At 33.7% G+C, this 25,722-nt stretch overlaps 2 protein-coding genes across 2 annotated transcripts; both read left to right on the plus strand.

The window, feature by feature from the left end:
• Nucleotides 1-2,546: 2,546 nt before the first annotated feature.
• Nucleotides 2,547-5,323, plus strand: LOC123658732 (nucleolin-like). The gene is made up of 3 exons (XM_045594077.1): nt 2,547-2,713; nt 3,680-3,876; nt 3,986-5,323. The coding sequence occupies exons 1-3, from the start codon at nt 2,691-2,693 to the stop codon at nt 4,117-4,119; spliced, it is 354 nt and encodes a 117-aa protein (XP_045450033.1). The 5' UTR covers nt 2,547-2,690; the 3' UTR covers nt 4,120-5,323.
• Nucleotides 5,324-5,678: 355 nt separating this feature from the next.
• On the plus strand, nt 5,679-25,676 carry LOC123658322 (ionotropic receptor 25a). The gene is made up of 12 exons (XM_045593760.1): nt 5,679-5,836; nt 5,914-6,063; nt 6,200-6,502; nt 6,593-7,007; nt 7,131-7,245; nt 7,408-7,647; nt 7,875-8,263; nt 12,980-13,183; nt 13,558-13,743; nt 19,264-19,596; nt 23,747-23,987; nt 24,609-25,676. The coding sequence occupies exons 1-12, from the start codon at nt 5,755-5,757 to the stop codon at nt 24,714-24,716; spliced, it is 2,766 nt and encodes a 921-aa protein (XP_045449716.1). The 5' UTR covers nt 5,679-5,754; the 3' UTR covers nt 24,717-25,676.
• The last annotated feature ends 46 nt before the right edge of the window (nt 25,677-25,722 follow it).

Genomic DNA, 25,722 nt, shown 5'->3' on the forward strand with positions numbered 1-25,722 from the left:
ACAAATAGTTGTGCTGCCTGCTTTTACAAACAACATATTATTATCATTTTCAATATAAAAATGTCTCACGGCTAAAATATTTTTTATACAGACTAAATAGTCTAACTACTTATCTCTCTTTCACTAGAATGATTTACCTAAGTCGTCGTCTGGCAAATTTAAACGTCGTCAAACAATATTTACTTATAAAATATAAAGTATATCTTTTAAGTAGGTTTCTAATTTTTTTTAAATGGATAACAATAGTTTATTAAACATTATACATATTTACAATTCACAACTTAAGAACTAAATATTTACAGATAGTTTTGGTATAAATCATGTCCGCGTGGAATCGTGTCAAGAATGCTGACAGCATTTTCTCGTTGAATCGCTATGCCGATTCTCTGGGCAAAAAAATGCACCAGCCCTCTTGTCACCAGTGGAGGCAATAAGGCGAGGAGTTATCTCATTTAAAAAAAAATTTAGCACTGCTACTCCAAGGTTTGGACCTTGGAGTAGCAGTGCTAAATTCTGCAAATGGCACAAAGATGTAATTTGAAATTAATGACGAATACTTGTGCCGTTTAGTCGTTTCAGCTTTTTCCGCTGTGGCTCCCGCTTTTAAGGCTGTTTCCCTGACATGAGAAGGAGCAAGTGTTTCAACGCAGGTTGCGTCCCACACAAGCGCCCGTCCCCTTTCCCAGGGAACCAACGTCAATCCATCAGGTCTCTTGCCATCATTGCGACTAATTCCAGTAGGCTCGATAAGAGCAGGAACGTCGATGGTGGCAAGAACTTTTTTATGGTATCGTTTAGGGAACCGTGGCGGGAAAACCTACCTGAACTCTTGTTACAGGAAAGGCCGTGTAGTCCGAAAGAATCGACCTCTTTTCCGCACGGAGATCTGTGTTCAAAGCACAGTGGAGCTCCCAACCGGAGACCGAGAGCAATTCTAAAACTTTCATTGTCTAAAAGTATCCCAAAGTTTTTTGACGGCATTGCGTGTAGCCTGGATTGGGTCAAAAGCCAGAACAGCTGCAAAAAAACTTCGTATCCTTAATAACAGTATGCGTCAAACTAACGTCCGTATATGTGTTACGTATTGCGTAGCCCTTACCTTATATACAGACGTCGTAAATCTGTATACCTACTATTCGAACCACTACATATTCGACGTCCATGACCAAACCGTCACTAAACAAAAAACACAAATTTTCAGTAGGGACGCTCAGTAACCAAATAAAAAATCATTGCAAAAATGTATTAAATGTAACAGAACCTTTGTTTTTTCAGATTCAAAGACTGCTACCCAGCCTGGCTTCCATATTCATGCAAAAAAGTATAGATAATGTATATCTAATATATAAAATTCTCGTGTCGCGGTGTTTGTAGTTAAACTCCTCCGAAACGGCTTGACCGATTCTCATGATATTTTTTGTGCATATTGGGTAGGTATGAGAATCGAACAAAATCTATTTTTCATCCCCCTAAATGTTAAGGGTAGTCCACCCCTAAATTTAATTTTTAATTTTTAGATAAATTATTTTATTTATTATTTTATTATGATTTGGCGTTAAAAAATACATACAACCCTATGTTTTCACCTTTCTACCACCAACCTATTTTAAAATAGCGTTTAGCGGCAAGACAACGTTTGCCGGGTCAGCTAGTTAACTTATAGAAATATTTTTATTTTTATGACAAAATAGTGTCACTTTTCCGTTTAATATGTAAATTCAATTCGTAAATTCGTTAATGCCTCACTTTTTCCTTTTAAGTGTACTTTTATTTTATTTTACTATTTTGCAACCGAGCGTCAAATAAGCAGCGACACGTGCGTAGCAACTTCGGCAAACTGTTTTTAAATGATTTGTTTTGACTTAATTGAATATTTCAAAACCTTCAAATACAGTCAGTTTGGCAACGTCGCAATAGGACGTCAAATAATCGGTTGTATCGGAAGAGTTTTAGCAGAGTATACGCTCTGTCGATATACGCGCTAGACTAGCGCTGCACCGTTGGTGCGGAATTTCGCGGAAGTTTTAGTTATACAAATGCAAATGTCTCAACGATTTTTTGGCTTCCGGCGATTTTTGTTGTACAGGTAGCTAGAGCCAAAAGGACTAATGGGACATCGATTAAAAAAGTGGCGTCCGATATGCGGACGTCTAAAGGAGGTGGACGCCAGTTTAGATGCATTTCGGCCCATGTGGGACGCCTAATTATTAGCAGGATGTATATATATATATATATATATATATATATATATATATACTATATGATTATTATTTTAGAATTTGTACATTTAGACAATAAATTCTCAATATTATTTATAAAAATAATATTTTCTGCACGATGGCACATTTTAATTTAACGATTACTGTTTTTCAAACAAGACAGAGCTAGGTAGATTATTTCCCGCCCGGCGTTGTTTAAGATATTCAAGGTTGTTTGAAGAGAGATTATGGAATTTTAGTTGTCTTACTCTAACATATGTGTATTACGATGGTGTTATTTCACGTAGCGAAGTTGGCGCGTAAACTTCACTATTAACGCGCAGCCCCGCAAAACGTTGAGCACTTTTTTATCTCTCCTTCTCCTTCATTTGGTTGCCGGTGTTTGTGCAGTGAACGTTGTTGTACGAAGTGCGTAGCACGTGTCGGATACTTTTATTTGTAATTACAAATAACCTTAAACAAATTTCAACAATGGCAGATGCAGCAATTGAAAAGTAAGTATAAAGTGTTCCTACAAGTATATAATGTATGAGCGCAATTGTTTTTTTATTTTTGGCGGCTTTAGAAACGTGATCAAAATGGCTTCCTTTATTATGTTTCGTACAAGTTTTACGTTGTGTGTACAATTTACTGGTTCGTTTTACTACAGTTAAAAATATTAAAGTTTGTTTAAATGTTGTATCTGTTTTTTTTGAAGATTATCATTAAGTTATTTGGTACTTAGTTGTTAGACGCCAATACACGCGGGAAAGCGAGTCCAAATCAAACCTTACACCCTTGCCATTTTTTGTTTTAAATTTAGTAGTGCGACATCATTAAATTATATTAGAGTTGTTGAAGGGACCGTATAAGTGATACAAGCTGTATTCGTCATTATAATTAACGGGAAAATAAAAAGCACGCCGGCGAGCGCGAGTCATTTTACGTCCGTTCAAGATGGCGCTGTGTGCGCAGCGTGCCGGCGCGGTAGCGTCATCGGCGCGCGCTTGTTTCAAATTTGCCGAGACTTGTGAGTTTTGCAACTCGTCGGTTGCGTTATTGCCTCTCGCGAGGGCCGCGTGTTGTCATTAGTTATTTTTAACGCTTTTAAGTCATGTCGACTCGAGGCAATCTACTGATTTTTAAACCTTACATTCAGCAATCACGTACGTTTATTTTCCTTGTTACTTTCCCACCTGCATGTAGGCAGCCTTGCGCAACAATTGCCAGTTGTTTTTGTTCCGGCACACTTCCCTGTTATCGTTTCACTTGGTAAATAGGCAGTTGTTACGTCGGTGTACTTAATATTTTTTTCCATACTACAGTTACATACCTATTACAGTAAGTTATAAATGTGTGAGTTTAATTCTTTATAGGCAATGATTGGGGTTCTTTGTTTATAAAGATAATTTTTACGTAGATATAATTGGTTTTACAACGTATATCGCAGATTTTAAATTTTTTTTTTTTGTACTTTTCAGAGACGTCGCACCCGAGGAAGTTACCTCTACTGAAGTGGCTAAGGAATCTCCAGTAAAAAAATCTCCCGCCAAAAAAGAAGCAGGGCCAACAGAAAGCAACGGTAAAGAAGAAAACGGTAGCGGCGACGCTCCAGAGGAAACTCCCGCCGAAAACGGAGACGAAAGCAATGACGCCGTTGAGAATGGAGAAGTGCCAGGTTTTAATTTTTATTTATGCTGAAAGATATAAAATAAAATGTATTTTCACTCTAGTGTGGGGTGGATTAAGTTGTGTTTATTATACATATTTTTTTATTTATTTTTCAGAAAAGAAAGAAACTGGTGTAAAGAGGAAATCTGTAGCAACCGATAATGGGGACGCAGCAGAAAAAACAACACCTGAGAAAAAAGCCAAAGTAGCAGAGGAAGCTTCACCAGCAGAAGAAGAGGCTAAGGCCTAAAGTTGTCCACTATACTTGGTTTACTGCAATGCATCCTCGTTCATTAGGGTTCAACTCCACTCAGACTAATACATATCCTCTATACATTTACACAATGCCAAAACTATAGTTTTTATACATTGTTATGTATTTGTACAACTTTATTATACTACAGAGTTGGGCCCTTTTGCGACCACATTAATTTTAGGTTTATTATATAAATGCATATTTAACTTACCTATAAAAGTACCTGTAAATTGTAAATTTTTATGTCAGTCAAGTCTCATGTGCATCGCAGTGAACTGAATAAATGAAAGTATGGATTGGTTTCGTATGCTGTTTTTGCGTATCGGTGTCTATTTCAGCAGACAATTAGAAGATGGGTTATTGAATTGATATTAGAGTAACTTATATTGGTCAACTGTTCCGCCAGTAGGTACTGCCAAAGTAATTCACGAGTGTGAAATCAATTCACAATCCGTTCTGTGAACGATGCGATTTATATAAACAGCTTCCGTAATACAAGGATTTTATATAAACTTAAGATTAATTAAAGTGTTTAGATAAATAATTCAGTTGTAAATTTAAGTTAGCAGTTAAATGTCGCACATTTATATTACATAGGCATTATTACTTAACCATTTAAACATTCCTTTGACTTGGGTTTAGGTGCATGTGAACTTTTTGTGCTTGCTTCATAGTGAGTTTCGTAATAGATGCGAACTCTAGGATCTATTCTGCTACATCGAATTAAGAGGTTCACATTGCACTGATAATTATAAGATTTGAAAATTATAAAGTTCAAAGTTGACAAATAAGGTGATAGTTCATATTGACATTCTTATTTTTGTGTGCTATTTTGAATTCTATGGGTCTATATTTCTTATATAGTTTTTTTTTTTTTTTTTCTAATTTATTTGCTTCTCATTATTGTGATAGATTACAAACCTCGAATGTAAGCTAAAGATAATAAATCCATGTGGATATGAATCCTCATTTTATTCTGCAACAAATTTATGAAACAATGTTCCAAGCTAAGGAATAAATTATATTAAGGTTTTGACTAACTTTTTTCAAATAATAATTTGACAATTTAAATTGTTCAGATTTTTCAATTATTCGAATGTACATCTAGTATTAAAAGAGTAGTTTGTACAGTTGACACTACTTATTTTGAAGTCAGTGTTTGTAAAAGGTTTCTGGCAATAAAATAGTCCAATCTGTAGTTTTGTTTTCATTTAATTCCTTTACCAATATAAATATTTTATTGTAACTAAACTGTTAGCTAATTATATTGATCATAAAAATGTGTATACAAATATTTGAAAATTTGATTATAATTTCTATATAATCAATATTTTGTAAATGTGAGTAATACAAGCGTTGCACAAATAAAACCAAATAAATGAATACATAATTGATATGTTCTAGTACTTAATTATTTATGTCACGCACATAATAGAACATGTGTCTGTGTGCAACATACCTACCAATCAACAAACTTGTTAAAGGTATGACCAAACGATTACTAGGGTGAATCAAGGCCGGACATCACCGTGGTAACTAGATAGTACACAAGAATTGGTCTCTTGTTAGATAGGTAGACATCGGTACAAGACCATATACGTGAATGATACGACACTAGCAAAACTGAAAATGAAGTTCTTGCTTGCGTTTTGGAGTGTATTTTGTAAACTTCCGATCTCCATTTCGCAGACAACGCAAAATATTAATGTTTGTAAGTCATTAGTTTTGCAAATTGTATCGAAAAATAAATTAATTATACGATGTTTTAACTGACTTATTGGTTTTTAGTGCTTATAAATGAAGAAAACAATGCACTGGCTGAAAAATCTTTTGAAGTGGCCAAGGAGTATGTAAGACGTAATCCTAATCTTGGTCTTGCTATAGATCCTGTTATTGTAGTAGGAAATCGGTCTGATGCAAAGGCATTTTTAGAAAACGGTACTTAAAATATATAGTAACGTGTTTTAATATTTTGACGAATACTTTAATTGTGTAAAAGTTTTGAAAGAATGGAGTTTTTTTAAGGCGTTTCTATGAATTTGAATCTACATGTCACAATAAGTATTATGGTCAGTTTGCAGAAAATATAACGACATGCTTTCCGCAAAGAAAATGCCTCATGTCGTGTTAGATTTTACCATGACTGGAGTTGGTTCGGAAACTATTAAGTCGTTTACTGCTGCGTTAGCCCTGCCGACTATTTCTGGATCATTTGGACAAGTCGGTGATTTACGGCAATGGCGAACTCTTACATCAAACCAAACGAAATATCTTTTGCAAGTAATGCCTCCTGCAGATATTCTACCAGAGTCAATACGAGCAATTGTCATCAAACAAGATATAACAAATGCGGCTATTATTTTTGACGAATTTTTTGGTTAGTCTATTTTTAATTTTGATGTCACATTTTGTACAAGTCCAAGGTCGTCTTTTGTTTTGTATAAGTACTTTACAATTTTTGTTACAGTTATGGATCATAAATACAAATCGCTTCTTCAAAATATACCAACGCGTCATGTTATAACTCCAGTAAAAAGTTTTAGTAAGGATGAAATAAAGACCCAACTACGAAGCTTACGAGAACTCGATATAGTTAACTTTTTTATTGTGGGCAGCTTGAGGACTATAAAGAATGTTCTAGACGCTGCTAACGAGAATCAATATTTTGGCAGAAAAACGGCGTGGTTTGCGTTGTCTTTAGATAAAGGAGATATAGGGTGTGGATGTCAAGATGCTACTATTGTCTATATGAGACCAACGCCTGATGTAAAAAGCAGGGATCGTTTAGGCAAAATTAAAACTACGTATAGTATGAATGGGGAGCCTGAAATAACCTCTGCGTTTTATTTCGACCTTTCTTTGCGAACATTTTTAGCTATCAAGTAATGACCTTTCACTATTTGTAGTGCTCGTGTAGTTATTTCCAATTTAGTGCGAACTTGTTATATAGATCATCTAATTATAACCTGGCATATTCCACGAGTTTACGTTTTATGAATTTCCAGATCACTGCTGGACTCTGGCAAGTGGCCAAATGACATGAAATATATCAATTGCGACGATTACGATGGTAAGAATACTCCTAACAGGACCTTGGATCTTAAAACTGCTTTTCAAGAGGTAGGTGGGTTAAAATTTAAAAACGTATTTATTTTGAATACTTGTTTCTTTTACTGATATAATATTATACATTCATATTTCATATTATACATTCATACAACAATATTATTAGTTCCTTCTTAAAGGCGAAAAAAAAAATCAAAACAAAAATGACTAATTCAGGTGAAAGAGACACCTACCTACGCTCCTTTTTATATTCCTGAAGACGATCCCATGAATGGTAGAAGTTTCATGGAGTTCAATACAGATTTGACAGCAGTTACAATTAAAGATGGCGCATCGATCGGTAGCCGCATTTTGGGTTCCTGGAAAGCTGGACTTCAAAATCCATTGTCTCTAACGGACTCTGACAATATGAGCGATTATTCCGCGCAACTTGTGTATAGAATTGTAACCGTGGAGGTAGGTAAATGATGAATATTATTGAAACTGCGGTTGATAAAAATTTCCCCACTTATTTAGTTACAGTTGTGTAAACAATTACATTATTATTATTACCGTTTGTATGTATGTCGTGTTCTCGATACTTTCCGATATCAAGTCTGGTTTTGGGATGACGAATTCTGGTATATTTCCTTATATACCTACTGAGTAATATTGACTCAACAATGTACTTATCTATTTTGTAGCAAAAACCATTTATAATTAGAGACGACGATGCCCCCAAAGGTTTTAAAGGTTATTGCGTCGATTTGATAGAAGAAATTCGGCAAATCGTTAAATTCGATTACGAAATAACGTTGTCGCCTGATGGTAATTTTGGTGCCATGGACGAAAATGGAAATTGGAATGGAATAATAAAGGAATTAATTGAAAAAAGGGCTGATATTGGTCTAGCATCAATGTCTGTAATGGCTGAACGGGAGAACGTTGTCGATTTCACTGTACCATATTACGACTTGGTCGGGATAACTATTTTGATGAAGCTACCAACGACTCCTACGTCATTGTTTAAATTTCTAACAGTTTTGGAAAACGATGTCTGGTTGTCAATTCTGGCGGCTTATTTCTTTACTAGGTGAGTTAAAAAAATCATTTATTTTACGCACGGCAATACTGAATGTAGGATATTTATAAAGATACCTTACCATTACATGAACGTTTGAAGGATAACGTCGACACGGTTACTATGAATAATACAATGTAAGAAGTTAAGAACATGTGGTTTTGTTAACATTAATAATAATATTAGTTTCGCGATTCATTTTAAGAAGACCCGCGTATTATATGTAAATCAATATAATACGTTACGTCATTATTATTTTAAATAAGTACTTTTATCGGTGAACATTAAATCAATATCAAAGAGGCAATTTAAATAAATGCTACAAGTGTATTTTTCATGTCTTTTAGAAGGTATATCTTTTTACGTCTAATTGAAACCTTTTTTAAAATATTTTAAATTAATTATTAAATTATTCGTATATTACATATCTAATTATATATTCGAGACGTATATATAATTAGGATATATATAGTAAATATCCATTTATATAAATTATGTATACAAACTTTTTTGGATGTGACAGCAGGAAGTATATAAATTTATATATTAATTCGTGAAACAAAAATCTTTGTACCCCTTTTTCACTTGAGGCATGATAAAATAGCATTTATTACAAATACTAGCTGTGCCCGCGATTTCGTCCGCGTGGAATTTCACCAAAAAGTTATTGTTCAGTTCGCAGAGCTATAAAATAAATAAATGTCTGAAATAAAAATAGCCTAAGTTACTCCTTATTACATCAGCTATCTGCCAGTGAAAGGTCCCGTCAAAATCGGTCCAGCCGTTTCAGAGATTAGCCGGAACAAACAGACAGACAGACGAAAGTTGTAAAAAAACTTTATTACTATTATTTTAATATTACAAACAGACCAATCCAATTTTATTTATTTGTATAGATGGTTAGATATTATAGTCAATATAACATATAAAGGCAGGTGTTGCGAGTGCTGTGTCGTCATAAAATGTTAGTATAGTCTATGTCCTATGACATATTTCATGCGATCAATAGGCCGATGCCCACCTGAATCCATTATTCCTTATCAGATTGAGTTCGGACGAGGTCGAATTAGAAATTGGTTATTATATATCATACATAGTAAGCACTATAGTTGTACTGTAATAAATCTAACGGTCACGGCAATTAGCTTACCATAAGTCATTCAGTACAAATAAAAGAATATTTCTTCTTGATTAAAAAAACGAAATAAATTTAATAACTTTAATTATTTTGAAGATATAAATTTCTAAAGGATCACATAGAATAATCATAAATCCTAATTACGATTAGTATAATTGGTAATCTTAATACGAGTACATGCAATGATAACATAAAATTGGAAATTCCGTTTATCAATCTCGTATACAACGTTTCGATACATGTTTCCTTCCGTTTAGGGGTATATAGAGTTACATATAGGCATACCATAGCCGAAGCCAGCCCTGCGGTCACCAACCCGCCTGCCCAGAGTGGTGAATATGGGCAAAACACATGAGTTCACGCCCTTTTTTGCTCGAACTTGTGGAGGCCTATGTCCAGCAGTGGACTGCGATAGGCTGAATAAAGCTGAAATTATAATTACTAAGTAACCTCACCTCATTACTAAGTAACTTTAAAATCGATATATTTGAAAAAAATATATTTTTGAAGGTGGAATGTATGAAGGTACCTCTGGTAAAGAGTCACTGCCTCGACACTCAAACTACGTTAGTTCCAAAAAATAATAATAATAAGTTTATAACCTCAATAGCACCAAACAAAATCTCCTTAGTTTATTCTCCATTCTACGTGACATTGGCGAAATCATCGTCTTTGCACTCATCATCAATCAATCAATCATTACAGCCTATACAGTCCACTGCTGGACATAGGCCTCCACAAGTTAACGCCAGAAATAACGTGAACTCATGTGTTTTGCCCATAGCCACCACGCTGGGCAGGCGGGTTGGTGACCGCAGTACTGGCTTTGTCGCACCGAAGACGCTGCTGCCCGTCTTCGGCCTGTGTATTTCAAAGCCAGCAGTTGGATAATTATCCCGTCACCGGTCGGCTTTTTAAGTTCCAAGATGGTAGCGGAACTGTGTTATCCCTTAGTCGCCTCTTACGATACCCACGGGAAGAGAGGGGGTGGCTATATTCTTTAGTACCGTAGCCACACACGCACGTCGTACGTCTTGCACTATTGGAAGCCATTATACCAAAGGAATGAATGAATTACAATAAAAAAAAAAATAACATATGAATCAACGTCTTTTTCCTTTTATATTCATTACCGGTATTGGTTATTTTAAATGCTACGCAATGCAAATCTATAGTCCACTGAACAGTAAAAAAAATGTCTTTGATATGCAAATTGCAAACTGCAAGACAACAACGTTCATTTGTTAAAAGCAGTTGTTATCTAGTGTTAATTTATTGTCTAGGAAGTTACTGTCATTATAATGTTTAACACGCTATTAGAAACAAAAAGAGGGTGTAGTTATCTAAACGTAAGAATGCCGAAACGTACCAAAAGTTTATACCTACAGACATGTATGCTTTTAATTAGTTAAAGGTGCCATGTGAATAAAGTGAGGTGCTATCTCAACTATGTATCTACCTATACCTACTATTAGAAATGTTATCAACGTACCTAATTCTACCGTCTTTTTATTTATTAAACGTTATACATCTAATATATTAAATCCTCGTGTCGCGGTGTTTGTAGTTAAACGAGGCGAAACGGCTTGATCGATTCACATGAAATTTTGTGTGCATATTGGGTAGGTCTGAGAATGGAACATCATCTATTTTTCATACCCCGCAGTTATAAGGGGGGGGGGGGTAATAACATATATGACAAAACAACGTTTGCGGGGTCAGCTAGTAAGTATATAAATTACGTTAGAAAACTGAACTTCAATTAATATTTTTTTTATTAAAATTAAATATAAATATACAATGGTTTGTTTTTTTTTTTTATGATTGCAAGGCGTTCAAAAAAAAGGTAAAGATTTCAAAGATACGTCTAATACTATTAATTTTACCTTCCCTATTGCGATCCTTGTAAGACATTGATATCTTTGTTGAAACCATGACATGATTGTGTCGTTAATTTAAATGTCATCCAACACCATATAAAGTACGTTGCAATTTTGCTAACAACAAGAAATTTAATATTATACTCATATAATGAACGTATAATAGAAACTTTTTGTATCATCACCTTATTAAAAAAGAATTGTTTTCGTATTAATTTAGATAAATATTAATAATTTTTCTGTGGGAAATAGGGCAAGGCAACACTGTTCGTCATTATAGAGTCGTGTGTTTGACTCCCATCCCGAGCCATTTGTAAAGTATAATGTATGAATTTATTGATAAAAAATCATATCAGTAGCCATTAACTATAACCCAGTCATTAAGTTGCCTGCTTTAGACAGACACAGACAGACGAGTGTAGCCAGGTTTAATACATTAATTAATTTGTGTTGCCAGATGCCATAATTAGAATGGTATGTCCCGATTTTTATTAGGTAATAAGGCGATTTTTCTATTCACTGAATCCTATAAACAAATAAAAATATTTGTTTTTGCACTTTTTTTTGTTACGTTGAGAAGGCTCTTATACATATTTATATTTATACATTTTTATTATTTATTGTATAAGAAATGTAGGTTTATAAGATAATTTATGTCTACAAGGCTGTCCCGACTTGTTAATTATAAAATTAAAAGTCTTAATTCAACATTTCAACTGTATACATAATTTTGTACTGACCTTGCAAACTTCGAGGGTGCATTGAAATAAAAAGGATAAAAATGAGAATGCGTAATTTTTTTTTTTTTTTTTTGAAAACCGGTCATCTAATTTATTATTTATGACATTATAGATAATTATTACTACTATTACGTTATAATACTCATGTCTAACCATGTCCATGATATTGAGATTGAATGCGCTAATTCTTTTATTTAATAGCTGGGTTATCATCACATCAACGTTTTATATTTGTAACAAAAATATAATCTTGCGATATTATCGATGACTTGCCGTGCACTCTGATCTCCGTCGGGAAATTCCACAAGTCAACACTCAGGAGGACTGAAATATTTATATTTCCAGTATTTGAAATTGTAATGTTTTTTTTTTAAAGCCTAATAACCAACGTATCTCATTTGTATCCAAACCTTTTAAGTACAGAGCCATAAAAATTCTAGTCCTCTTTGGTTATACTTTTGTCACTAGCTTTCCCTTAAACATTTTTTTTATTTGTTAAAAAATACAAAAAAACATACTTAACACTCATTTATAAGCCTGCCACGAAAACTCACAAGAGTATATCTGGATAAGCCGCCGCGTCGCATACCATATTATCATACAATATTTATACCGTACCGTACCATATTATAGCAATTAAAATTAAACTAAGGTAATTACCAAAGTTTTGTGACTATTAAACGCTTATAGATTTCAATAAATGTTCTTTTAGTAATTTTCTATATTTACGTTTGTCCAGGTATAACTCTTGTAGGTCTTCGGGAAGTTCATTAACGAATGCGGGTATAATGGTGTTTAACATTCTAGCTCCGTAAAAATTTCTAGCATTCGGTATAACAATTTTTTTTGAGTTTTTAGTTTTACTTAAGTAAATAAAAACTCTTTAATATGAGTAAAAGAATTGTACTTCAATATTATTAGGGGATAAAGACAAAAAAATACTGATACATAATATTAATTGTTCTTCCAGCTTCCTAATGTGGGTGTTTGATAAATGGAGTCCATATAGTTATCAAAATAATCGCGAAAAGTATAAAGATGACGAAGAAAAACGCGAGTTTACACTCAAGGAGTGCCTCTGGTTCTGTATGACGTCACTGACCCCGCAAGGCGGAGGGGAGGCGCCTAAAAACCTATCCGGAAGATTACTGGCTGCCACTTGGTGGCTTTTTGGGTATATTAATTTGTTACAAAAGAATTCCAAAACTCGTGTTCGAAAATTCCTGAAATAAATTGCAGATTGGTAGACAAATGTATAATTTTTTACCACAGTTGCTTATTTCTTTATTATGTAACAGATCAAAAAGCATGAATTTAAATTAATTTTTAATTTAATTTACCATAAGTATTGTATAATATATATAAATAATCGATAGTGTCTAAATTGAATCTCTAAAATAAGCGCAGCTCAAAAATTGGAACTGGTTACAAATAAAACTATTTCTTATTACGAGTTCGTTGTTAACTAGAGTTTTGCACTATAGCGTATGTATGTAAATGTATGCATCGCATGTAATTATATTATAATCAGCCGTTTCCTACTTTCAGTTTCATCATTATAGCGTCATACACGGCTAATCTCGCCGCTTTTCTAACAGTTTCCCGACTGGACACACCTATAGAGTCGCTAGATGACTTGTCCAAACAGTATAAGATACAATACGCGCCTCTGAACGGTTCCTCGGCTATGACCTACTTTGAACGGATGGCGAATATTGAAGTTAAATTTTATGAGTAAGTACCTATTAAGACTATAAAACGCATCACATTTATTTTTAAAGGAATACGAGCTTCAGTTTAATTATTTTAAGTTTTGTCTCATACATTTATTACGTTCATTATCAGTATATCTTTTGTGATTCATGTTGTTTTCCGTTATTTAACTAGTAAAAAAAAATATTATAACTCAGTAAATAATAACAATTGTAGGATAAGGAATTTTACGGTAGTGTATGGATACAACATATTTTTTTATTTTTAATAAATGATTTATCAAAAAGTATCGAAGAGTATAATAAAAGAAAGAAGATTAAAATTACACGATCCTATTCTTCCTCGGCTATTAGCCGAGGCTTTTATCACGTGTACATAAAAATAACTCATTATTTTCTCAATGGAATTTTTTCACACGTTCGTGTATCTCGGTATCAAACAAAATTATTATCAGCTTATCGGTCAAACAGCGATAGCGTATTTAGACCGACTTTAAAATAAATAAGCAATATTTGACAAGGCCTTAAAGGTCGTTCTGATACTGACACACGGTTTTTAAACGACTTCCAAAAAAGGAGGAGGTTCTCAATTCGACTGTATTTTTTTTATGTATGATACTTCAGAACTTTTGACTTCGACGATTTTTTTTTTAATCGAAAGGTGGTGTGTGTCATTTGGTCCCACTTAAATTTATTTGATGTCTAACAACTACTTTTCGAGTTGTATCTATTAATGCATTTTTACTTGACTATTTTTTCGTCGACCTACGCTGTATTATACCGCATAACTTTTTACTGGGTGTACCGATTTTGATGATTTTTAATTTAATCGAAAGCTGATGTTTATCGTGTGGTCACATTTAAATTTCATCGAGATCTGATAACAACTTTTTGAGTAATCTTTGATAACGCGTATTTACTTGACTATTTTTTCGTCTACCTACGTTGTATTACTTGTCGATGTAATTGAAGTCGGTTTTTTTTTCGTTTGCGAGCAAATACAATTATAATGAAAATTAAAAATCGGAGAGAATCTTGTGTTTGTTTTGTTATTTTGATTTAGCTTTCCGCTTGCGGCTCGTCCGCGTGAATTACAATTGATTGTTCCGCTTTCTCATGTTTAAGTATTCACTGTTACTAGGTTTCGCAGTAATAATGTAAATAACATTAGTTTTTGTATTGTTTTCTAATGTTTACGCGAATTTAACTCATTATAATGAAACACTGTTTCGGATTTTTTAGCGATTTATAAGTTTTTTAAAACCCGACGTTTCGGATACCTAACAGCGACCATGGTCACGGAAGGTCCTCTCGTGACCGTTTAAAAAACTTATAAACCGCGATAAAATCAGTACTTATAAAATTAGTTTGGGTGTTTATCCATATACAAAAATCAAAAAAAAAAAAAAAAATCATTCAACTTTACTATATTATAGACAAGAAAAAAATCTACGTTACTGATTACACATTTTTTTTTAAACAAACGATATCGTTTCAGACACAATTTTAGTAATATCGTGGGCGTTTATTGTACAATGAAATGACCTACCTATATAATATTTTCTTAATTCGCGTGACGGTGACAAGGCACGCGTGGCGATAGTTGACAGGTTATTGACAACAATTATATTGACAAGTAATACAATCTAGTTACGCGAAAAAATGGTCAATAAAATGGGCGTTATCAATGATTACAGAAAAAGTACTCATTAGATCTAAATAAAATTTAAATGGGACCACATGACAAGTATCAGCTTTCGATTAGAAGAATTATCAAAATCAGTAGACCGAGTAAAAAGTTCTGAGGTATAATACAACTTAGGGTGACGAAAAAACAGTCAACTAAATACGCATTATTAGATATAACTCGTAGTAAAGTACCTACTTGTCTGATCTCGATTAAATTTAAATGGGACCACATGACAAGCACAACCTTTCGATTAAAAAAGTATCATCCAAAATCAGAAATCGGTCCACTCAGTAAAAAGTTCTTACGTAATACACAAAAAAAAATGCAATCGAATTGAGAACATTCTTATGTCATTTTCACAAATAATATAGTTTTTTTTCTTTTTCAATATTCTCTTTAATAAACCTTTTTTTATATTCTAGTTTGTAATCCTTTTTTAAAGTAATTAATAGTTTTATTTTGTGTTATGCAAACTGAAAAAAAATTGAATGTTATGCATGCTAGTTATTGATATATGTATTAAGGACCTTACTGTATACCTAATGTGCTTATTATAACAATGTAAAAATATGTATATTGTTAGTATGCTTAAATAAATAAATAAATAAGTCGGTTAAAAATCAAGGATGTGTTACGTAATAACGAACTAACCATGTGAGTTCGCCGGACTCGTACACTAACACATTTTCTTCGGTTTTATGTTTGCTTATTAGATGTTATAAGTAAGATATATTGACACTCATTGACAGTAGCGATTGTAGACTTTTTTTACGTGGGTGCAAACAATTGTAACATAGTAATTTAGATGATGCAAAAGAAACGCAAGTTAGCATAAAATCATGCAGCAGCAAAAATTGCACGAATGACATTGCAATCACAACTGTCAACAGTATGAGGCAAATTGAGCATCGTGATTGCAACGGTATCGCTTAGAATTGCTCAATCTTTACTTTTAGTTCGAAATCACAATTTCAGTTTACTTTTCTTCGGAATTACGGTAACAGTTGAGTGAAAACGTACTCAACTAACTCATAAAAATCGCTTTATCTATATCTATAATATATATAAACGCGAAAGGTCATTCATCACGAAATCTCCGAAACTATAACACCTACAAACTTGAAATTTGGCAGGTAGGCTCCTTATAGGAAGTAGACATCCGCTAAGAACGGATTTTACGAAACTCGACCCCTAAGGGGGTAAAATGGGGGTTGGAAGTTTGTATGAGAGTCCTATGTTTTTGACGTAAGAGACTTGAAATTTAAAATGTATGCTCTATAGATGGTAACAAGGTGTTCAAATAATGTATCTTTAGAAATCAACTCCCTTTTGGGGTTAAAACGGGGGATGTTACGTTGACTCACTAATCACGAAATCTCCGAAACTATAATGCTTACAAACTTGAAATTTAGCAGGTAGGCTCCTTACAGGGCGTAATCTATTGCTAAGAATGGATTTGACGAAACTCGACCCCTAAGGGGGTAAAACGGGGGTTGGAAGTTTGTATGAAAGTCCCATGTTTTTGAAGTAAGAGACTTGAAATTTAAAATGTATGCTCTATAGATGGTAAAAAGGTGCCCAAATAATGTTTCTTAGAAATCAACTCCCTTTTGGGGTTAAAACGGGGGATGTTACGTTGACCCACTCATCACGAAATCTCCGAAACTATAACAGCTACAAATTTGACATTTGGCAGGTAGGTTCTATATAAAGCGTAGTCATATGCTAAGAACTAATTTAACGTAACTCGACCCTGAAAGGGGTAAAACGGGGGTTGGAACTTTGTATGAAAGTCCCATGTTTTTGAAGTAAGAGACTTGAGACTTAAAATGTTTATAGATGATGAGAAGGTGTCCAAAAAATGTATCTTAGAAATCAACTCTCTTTTTGAGTTAAAACGGGAGATTGTAGGTTGACTCACTTATCACGAAACCTCCAAAACTATAACGGCTATAAACTTGAAATTTGGCAGGTACGTTCCTTATAGGGCGTAGACATCCGTTAATCTAAAGGGATAAAACGGGGGTCGGAAGTTTGTATGAAAGTCTTATGTTTTTGAAGTAAGAGACTTGAAATTTAAAATATATGCTCTATAGATGGTGAGGAGGTGTCCAAATAATGCATCGTAATCTATAAATATAAAAGAAAAAGGTCACTAACTCACTCATCACGAGAACTCAAAAACCGCTGGATGGTCTATCCATCCAGGTTGGACAAAGATAAAATTTGGCACGGAGGTAGATTATAGTTAGAAGACGTCCGCTAAGAACGGATTTTACGATATTCCACCGCTAAGGGGGTTTAATGGGGTTGATAGTTTGTATGAAACATATACAGCCTGAAAATAAAACTAAAAATGTGGTGTATAGAGAGGTTTTATAAAAATAACTATTAAATTATACTAAATTGTGCCTTTTAAAAAGTTACTCAGTTTGATAAGCATTTCAAGTGACTGAATTAAAAAATAATTTGCGTTAAACAACTTAATGGTAATGCATATCTTCATAACCACGCGGACGTAATCGCGGGCAACAGTTAGTGTATTATAAAACCAGTCCCCAAAAGTGTATGTGACTGATTTGCTCAAAATCTACTGAACGGATTTTCATGTGGTTTCACCATTGGAGAGAGGGCTAATAGGAAGGTTTACGGAACCGCTAAGCCGATTTTGATGAGAGTTTAACTATAATTTTGCCGGGAAAACTTTGTGACACACTAATTTCAACGCGGGCGAAGCCGCGGGCACAGCTAGTAAAACATAAACTTGACATTGATTGTTTCGTTAAAATGTATTTAAAAGAAATAATATTTATGTCGTAGATTAGATTTTCTTTAGTAACAAGTATAGTAGGAGTATGAGAAATTATAGGTAATATTTTGAGTTCTGAGATAAAGGAAGGGTTCAAATAATTTATAAATATAATAGACTTATATAAGGACTGCTACTACATTTGCATCATAAAAAAAAGAGTTCTATAGATTTCCATTATGTCTTCTTAATTTTATTGATTAGAAACTTCACTTAAAAATAAAAATAAAAACATGAAACGTAACCCTCTCTCTTTATATCTTCTTATATCCCCCTCTCAACTTCCGTTCCCCTCGTCCGATCACACTTTTGGTTACGCTCTCGTCACGCATTCACCAGCTTACTCCCCTATTCAAGCGCGCATAAAGTAATTTTACTTCAAAAATATATATTACGCTTCAGCCTAATAATAAATAGTAATATCCCATTACTGGGCATAGGCCTTTTTCCCCATGTAGGAGAAGGATCAGAGCTTAATCCACCACGCTGCTCCAATGCGGGTTGGCGCATATATTCCCTACTATGAGTAACGATCGCTATCAGGTGTACATGATAACAACCGGGACCGACGGCTTAACGTGCTCTCCGAGGCACGGTGGGGAGACCCACAAACACCCAGACCACGGGAAACAGCTGTATAGCCAATACTGTAATATGTTTGTCATGTATATACTACGATATCTTCATTTTAAATGAAGTCGATTTAAAAGCTAATTATTTGTCTAAACGGGTCTAAAAATTTTCTGTGTTTCATTACTAGTTGCAACACGTTAATTTAAAATTTTACCGGTCTGACTTTTCTCCATTTCTATGGTCTACTTATAAAATCACGTATGCATGAAGTAGAATGTTGTATATGAATGCGTTCTAGTTTTGATTCGACGACTTTATTAAATTATGGAAACACCTGAATTTAAATGTACCGCTGTCCATAGCTAATATAGCTTATATTTATTTAGACTTTGGTGCTGCTTGAAACTATAAATTTTAACTAATTAATTTTTTTCCGAAATGAGGTTCAATATAATATTGTAAATTTTCAGAATCTGGAAAGAAATGAGCCTAAACGACAGTTTGAGTGACGTCGAGCGCGCAAAGCTCGCGGTTTGGGATTACCCTGTCAGCGACAAATACAGCAAAATGTGGCAAGCTATGAAGGAAGCTGGTCTGCCGAACTCTGTAGAAGAGGCTATAGAAAGAGTTAGAGCATCCAAGAGTTCCAGCGAAGGCTTCGCCTGGTTAGGAGACGCCACTGATATTAGATATCATGTACTTACCAGTTGTGATTTGCAAATGGTTGGTGATGAATTTTCTAGAAAACCATACGCAATAGCGGTCCAGCAAGGTTCGCCACTTAAAGATCAGTTCAACAACGCGTAAGTTATCTGTACATTATTTTAAGAATAACAAATATAAGGTTATGTAAACAATATATTTATATTAAAATGTAATCGAAAAAGTTAATTAGTAGTAAATAATACAATTAAAAAATCAAAGTAATTCCACATACTTTTTTATAAAATTTGACGCAAAAATATATAATTTTTAAAATGTGATATTATTAACGTTTTATAATTCTTCTTATATAACTAAAGTTAAACTTTATATAAATAAAGTTAAATTTATTTTTTATAATTATCCATATTCTTTAAAAAACGTATTAGGTATAAATTGCTTAGCCTACATTATCTGTATTTTAAAACAGTCCGTCAACAATTTTAAAAATGAATATTTAATGCACCTAGAAGTCAAATGTACCTTTGTATCAAAGATCAAACAAATTCACGTGCATTTTTAATGAAGAGACGACAATTTTATACGTACCGCGTCTACAAAATGTTATGAGTTCATGTTTAATGCATAGACAAGTGACCGGCGTGGCATTTGCCTTGTAATACTACCGTTTGTAAATTATAAACTTTTTTTCATATAATTTGTTTGTAATCATACTCTAATACAAAACAAAGATATTATCCTATGTTGATAAAACGGAAACTAGCAAAATTTAAATCTTATTTTGTACTAATTTGTATTACCTTATCATCTCAATCAATAAACTGATTAGACCATTTCATAATTGATTCAGGGGCTTAGCTACCGTCGTATTAGCCCCCTATCTAAAGGGGCCCCTAACGCGTGGAAGCAAAAATTAGTAAAATGCTATCCACGATGTCACTTAATCTCATGCTTCCTGGGAAAAAAACATTAAAAAAACTGTCATACTTGCTTATAGTTTTTTTTTGCCTATGGGTTTCACTTCAGAAATGTCAAAAGACAAAAAAGCAATCCCCTTTTTTCCGAGTTAAGCGCCCGAGGGATTCAGTTAATCATTATGAACAATTAGTTAATCTTTTTTTATAACAATGGGGGCAAACAACCGGGCCAAGCCATCTGATGTTTAACGGTTACCGTCGTCTATGGCCTTTAGCGAAAAGATGTACACTACACTACACACTCGACGCTTGAAAACCCCCAAATTATGGCGTTCAGGGAAAACCTCACTGAGGAAGGTCATTCCACAGTTTGCATGTACGCGGAAAGAATACGCACGAAGCTCGCACATTAGTTGCAAACCATGCATCGAAGAGATGTGGATACCATCAGGACCACTAAACTTCTTGATGTCGAGGGAATGCAGAACACGAAGAACGGCACTTTGCTCAAAGCACACATTACGCATCGCGTGCTCGGACCATGGAATGCTCGATGGTGCTTTACCCTCATCGTCAAAAATTGAATTCGACGCAAAAGGGTGCAAAGAATTTTCGCTTTCTCTTTCGCAGAATGTGCCAGAGAGTCTTCAGGTTCATGCAATGATGGAACTGAAGACTAAAAGAAGTTACCTTCGGACAGCTTTGGCAAGAGACCAAAAGGCACGAGTTCCATTTGGGAAGCCCAATAGTCTATCGCCAATTAGTATGAAACTAAAGTGTTTGAACTTTGCTAATTGCATTCAGTTTTCCGGAGGTAATAACAGCTTGCTTCCATTCTTGACCCTTTCAGTTACAACCGCAACAGCTGAAAGAAGTTTTTCAAAACTAAAACTGATAAAAAAATTACCCAAGGACTTCGATGGAACAGGAACAGCTACAGCAGACTTGCCACTATTGTCTACTTTAGTGGAAAGTAATAACTTATAATTAATAAATATTTGCTCCAGCCTGTAATATCCCACTACTGGGCATAGGCCTCTTTCCCCATGTAGGAGAAGGATCAGAGCTTAATCCACCACGCTGCTCCAATGCGGGTTGGCGGATATATTTCCTACTATGAGTAACGATGTGTATATGATAACAACCGAGACCGACGACTTAACGTGCTCTCCGAGGCGCGGTGGGGAAACCCACAAGGACTGCACAAACACCCAGACCACGGCAAACACCTGTATGGCCAATACAAATGTTTGTCATGTGCGGGGATCGAATCTGCAACCGCCAGCGCAACAACTTGTGTCAACGCGGCAAAAAAAATTTTTTTTATGCATGTTCGGGGATAACTTCCTCGTTTATGAACCAATTTTGATGATTCTTTTATTATTAGAAAAGATATCCTAGGTGTGATACCATGATAAGGAAACCAGGATCTGATGATGGAATCCCAGAGAAATCGAGAGAAACCCTCGAAAATCGTAGGGACGACTAGTGCGTTTGTTAATTTTGTTCGTCTACTTATGTTGTTATTGCTTGTCGATGTAATTGAAGTCGATTGTTTTCGTTTGCGAGCAAACACAATTATTTACCCAAGATATTAAATTTTCTTTATATAAAATTAATACTTTCAATAATACGTAAGTTTCCCGCGTAGAAGTTTCCAGAATTCTTTGATCGTTAAAGAAAAAACACGAGAACGTACGGCGTTTATATGACAGAGTGCCTAGTACGAGTTTTATTCACAGAAACATGACAGAAACACGTTTACACGTGAAGATTATTTTGCATGAGAATTTAAACACTGCAGCCTAGACGACAAAGAATAGTATACGATACAATCGATACAGAGTCATCTAGTGGCAAACTCGAGATCTAGGTTGAAATGCCGAATTTCCCATACAAAATTAAGTTAAAATTTACGCCCGTTATTGCGAGACGGATTAAACAAAACTCACACTAGGCACTCAGGCGTTACAGCGACAAATTTTAGATGTTAAAATAAATAGACTCGAAATTTTTATTGTTTTGGGACCGTTACTCGTCTCACACGTGTCTCATAGGTACGTACATAAAACAATTTGCTCATACACAAAACGCTAAGACACGAAAACGAATCAAAAATTTCGAGTAGTCTTCATAAACACTTTTGGATCGTCGTTTTACAGAGTACTTTTATTATTTAATTAGCTTCTGCCCGCGACTTCGTCCGCGTGGAACATTTTCTTTGGGCTGACTGGGAAAAACCCCGATTTTGAAACATTCTTCATTAGTGTTTCGATCCTATTGGTCTTGCCTGATGATATTTAGCTTATAGCCTTCTTCGATAAATGAAAGAATTTTATAATGAAGCTGTCTAGCACTGAAAGAATTTTTCAAATCGGACCAGTAGTTCCTGAGATTAGCGCGTTCAAACAAACAAACAAACTCTTCAGCTTTATAATATTAGTATAGATAGATACATTGTAGTTACTTAACGCGTAGCTAACACTAATTCGGTATGTACCTAGAGTTTGCTGAGAATTTACAAGAAAATCAACAGTTGTTCTTTCAAAAACCCGTCGATGTACTTAGTTATTATTAAAACTAGTATGTCACTCTTAACTAAAAATACAAATAAATAAATATTATTTGACTGTAAATAAAAATCATGTGAATGTTTTTGTTATTATTAAATCAAAAGTGTTTTTAGTTTAATAATTTCTACTTTCTTTGGAATTTAGATATCTAGTTTACTTTTAAAACAAGGTCGCAAAACATTCTAAATGTAAAGTTAAATTTATTTAGCAAACGAATTGTAAACAGACTGTTTAACGTAACCTTAAAATTTAAATCTTAATTGACGGAACGACGAACTAAACCGAAATTTTACTTTGAAACGTTGCCAGAATTTTGGTCACATAAAGTTCATTAATCACTTCCGTATCGATCTACTAATAGTAAAGTTACTTACTAATATTATTTAAAGTTAATTTAAGGTTATTAAGCTACTTATATTATATAAGGTTGTCTGCCAGGAAACGCTATTAAACGATAAGACCGCCTTATTTCTCATTTTTATTTTATATGTTTTACCTTTTTTGTGTGCTGTTATAATCAAGAATGTGTTATGACCATTAAAGGTTATGACTAATATATGAAAGCTCGTGTCATGGTGTTTGTAGTCAGTTATTTGAAATGACTAAATTGATTCATACAATATTTTTTTGTGTATTATTTGTAGTGTAGGTCGTATAGTGTATACCAATATAAGTATAATACCAATAGGTGATTAGGGCGTCCCTATCCAGTATTTTCCATTTAAAAGTTACGCGTTAAAATAAAAAAAGACAGTCTTAATAATATTAATATTTAATATCGTAAAATTTTCATGTTTCAGAATATTACAGTTGCTCAATAAACGAAAATTAGAAAAGTTGAAGGAAAACTGGTGGAATAATAATCCGAATGCCATGAAATGTGAAAAGCAAGATGATCAGTCCGATGGGATATCGATACAGAATATTGGTGGTGTTTTTATAGTGATTTTTATGGGAATTGGTCTTGCTTGTGTGACACTGGGTGTGGAGTATTGGTGGTACAAGTGGCGAAAACGTTCGACCATTGGCGACGTGACTCAGGTGACTAAGCTAAGAATGAGTCATAAGACATGAATTTTTATGTATTGCGATGCTAAGTATATACATTAAAATCTTTTGTATTTTTGTATAAGTAAATTATGGTTCTAAAATAAAATAGATAAATACACATAATATAATATTTTGGCCAATATTACGATAGTTATTAAGATTTTATTTGTTCTTTTTTTCTAGAACTGCTTGTTACTTTTTTATGTCTTGTAATATTTTCTGAGGATTCTCAATTTTTATATCGAACTTTACACTTTTACCTAAATGAACTATAATTACTCAATTGAGGTAGGTCACAGCAAGAAATTTCCTGCTCAATATATTGTGCGGCCCAACTGAGGAAGTACCTCAACCTTACAGAAGATCTCAGCTAAATAATATTGTTTTCAAGCAGTATTGTGTTCCTGTTGGTGAGTAAGGTGACCAGAGCTCATGGGGGGATTGGGAATAGGGTCGGCAACGCGCTTGCGATGCTTCTGGTGTTGCAGGCGTCTATAAGATGCGGTAATTACTTACCATCGGGTGAGCCGTACGCTTATTTGCCGACCTAGTTATATATATATTTAAAAAAAAAATAGGTCAGTGATATTTAACTTTTTTCCTTTATTTCAGGTGGAACCAGCGAAATCAGTACGAAACAACGTTGACGTTAAACAAGGCGATGGATTTACTTTTAGGTCTAGAAACTTAGGCCTCGCTAATTTGAAATCTAAGTTTTAACTGGCGATATGGCATAAATTATAATCCATTAGTATAGAATTTACCCAAGTCTAATATTAACTTAAGATATTTTTAATTTGTCTTTAATTATGGCATTTTACATAACGAGGTGGAAATTTTTATCAACTGTCTCTTCTGTAAAAAATGGGTCGCTTTCATAAGTTGTCAAATTATGACAAAAATAATGTGATTAAAAGGATTTTTTTTTAATCTTAAAGTATCGTTGAATAATTAAATATCGTATTAAAAATTGCGAAACTATAATTTAGGATACAGATTTGTCAATAAAAGCGGTAAAGTTCAACAATCAACACAGGAGCTGGAAACAATAAAAAAGGTTATTGTTAAGTTATTTAAAATAGTTTAAGGATCGGAGAAAAAAATTCATCCTGTGATAAGTTTTGGATTTTTACAAATCCTTTAATTTAAAGTTCTAATAAAAAAATATAAAATATACATTGTGCTTAATTAAATATGATTTCATAAAAATGTAAAAAAAAAAATGCATTGTTTGTTTGTCTCTTTCTTATACAATATCGATTGTAAGCATCTAAGATTTTCTCACCGCCTTTAAAATGCCCTTCTTAAAATATTACCTAAAATTATGTTTACTATGATTTTTCTCTCTACATGTTATTTAGAAAAGCATTATAAGAAAAATAGTAGATACTGGATTTTTTGATTATAGTATCAAAAATGATTTTTTGTCGAAAAATGTTAGAAAAAGGAAAACGATGTTATAACGTGTAAACGTTACCTGCGTGTTTATTAACTAAAATAAATATTGTTCTTAACATTCACATCGAATTCGATACGAATGGATTATAAAAAAAAATATTTTAGAAATTGTTCAAATTTTCATGTCGGTTTGATCTCATTAAATGTAAGGAATTTAGATATAAGTTCACGTGCGCACAGAATCTGCTCCGGTTTGAATAGTGCAATAAATAATAAATCAAATCGTTGTTTCATTTTAAATAAAACACAAATATGTAATTAAAACATT

This window comes from Melitaea cinxia, chromosome 12 (genome assembly GCF_905220565.1).
Source record: "Melitaea cinxia chromosome 12, ilMelCinx1.1, whole genome shotgun sequence".
NCBI classification, from domain to species: domain Eukaryota; kingdom Metazoa; phylum Arthropoda; class Insecta; order Lepidoptera; family Nymphalidae; genus Melitaea; species Melitaea cinxia.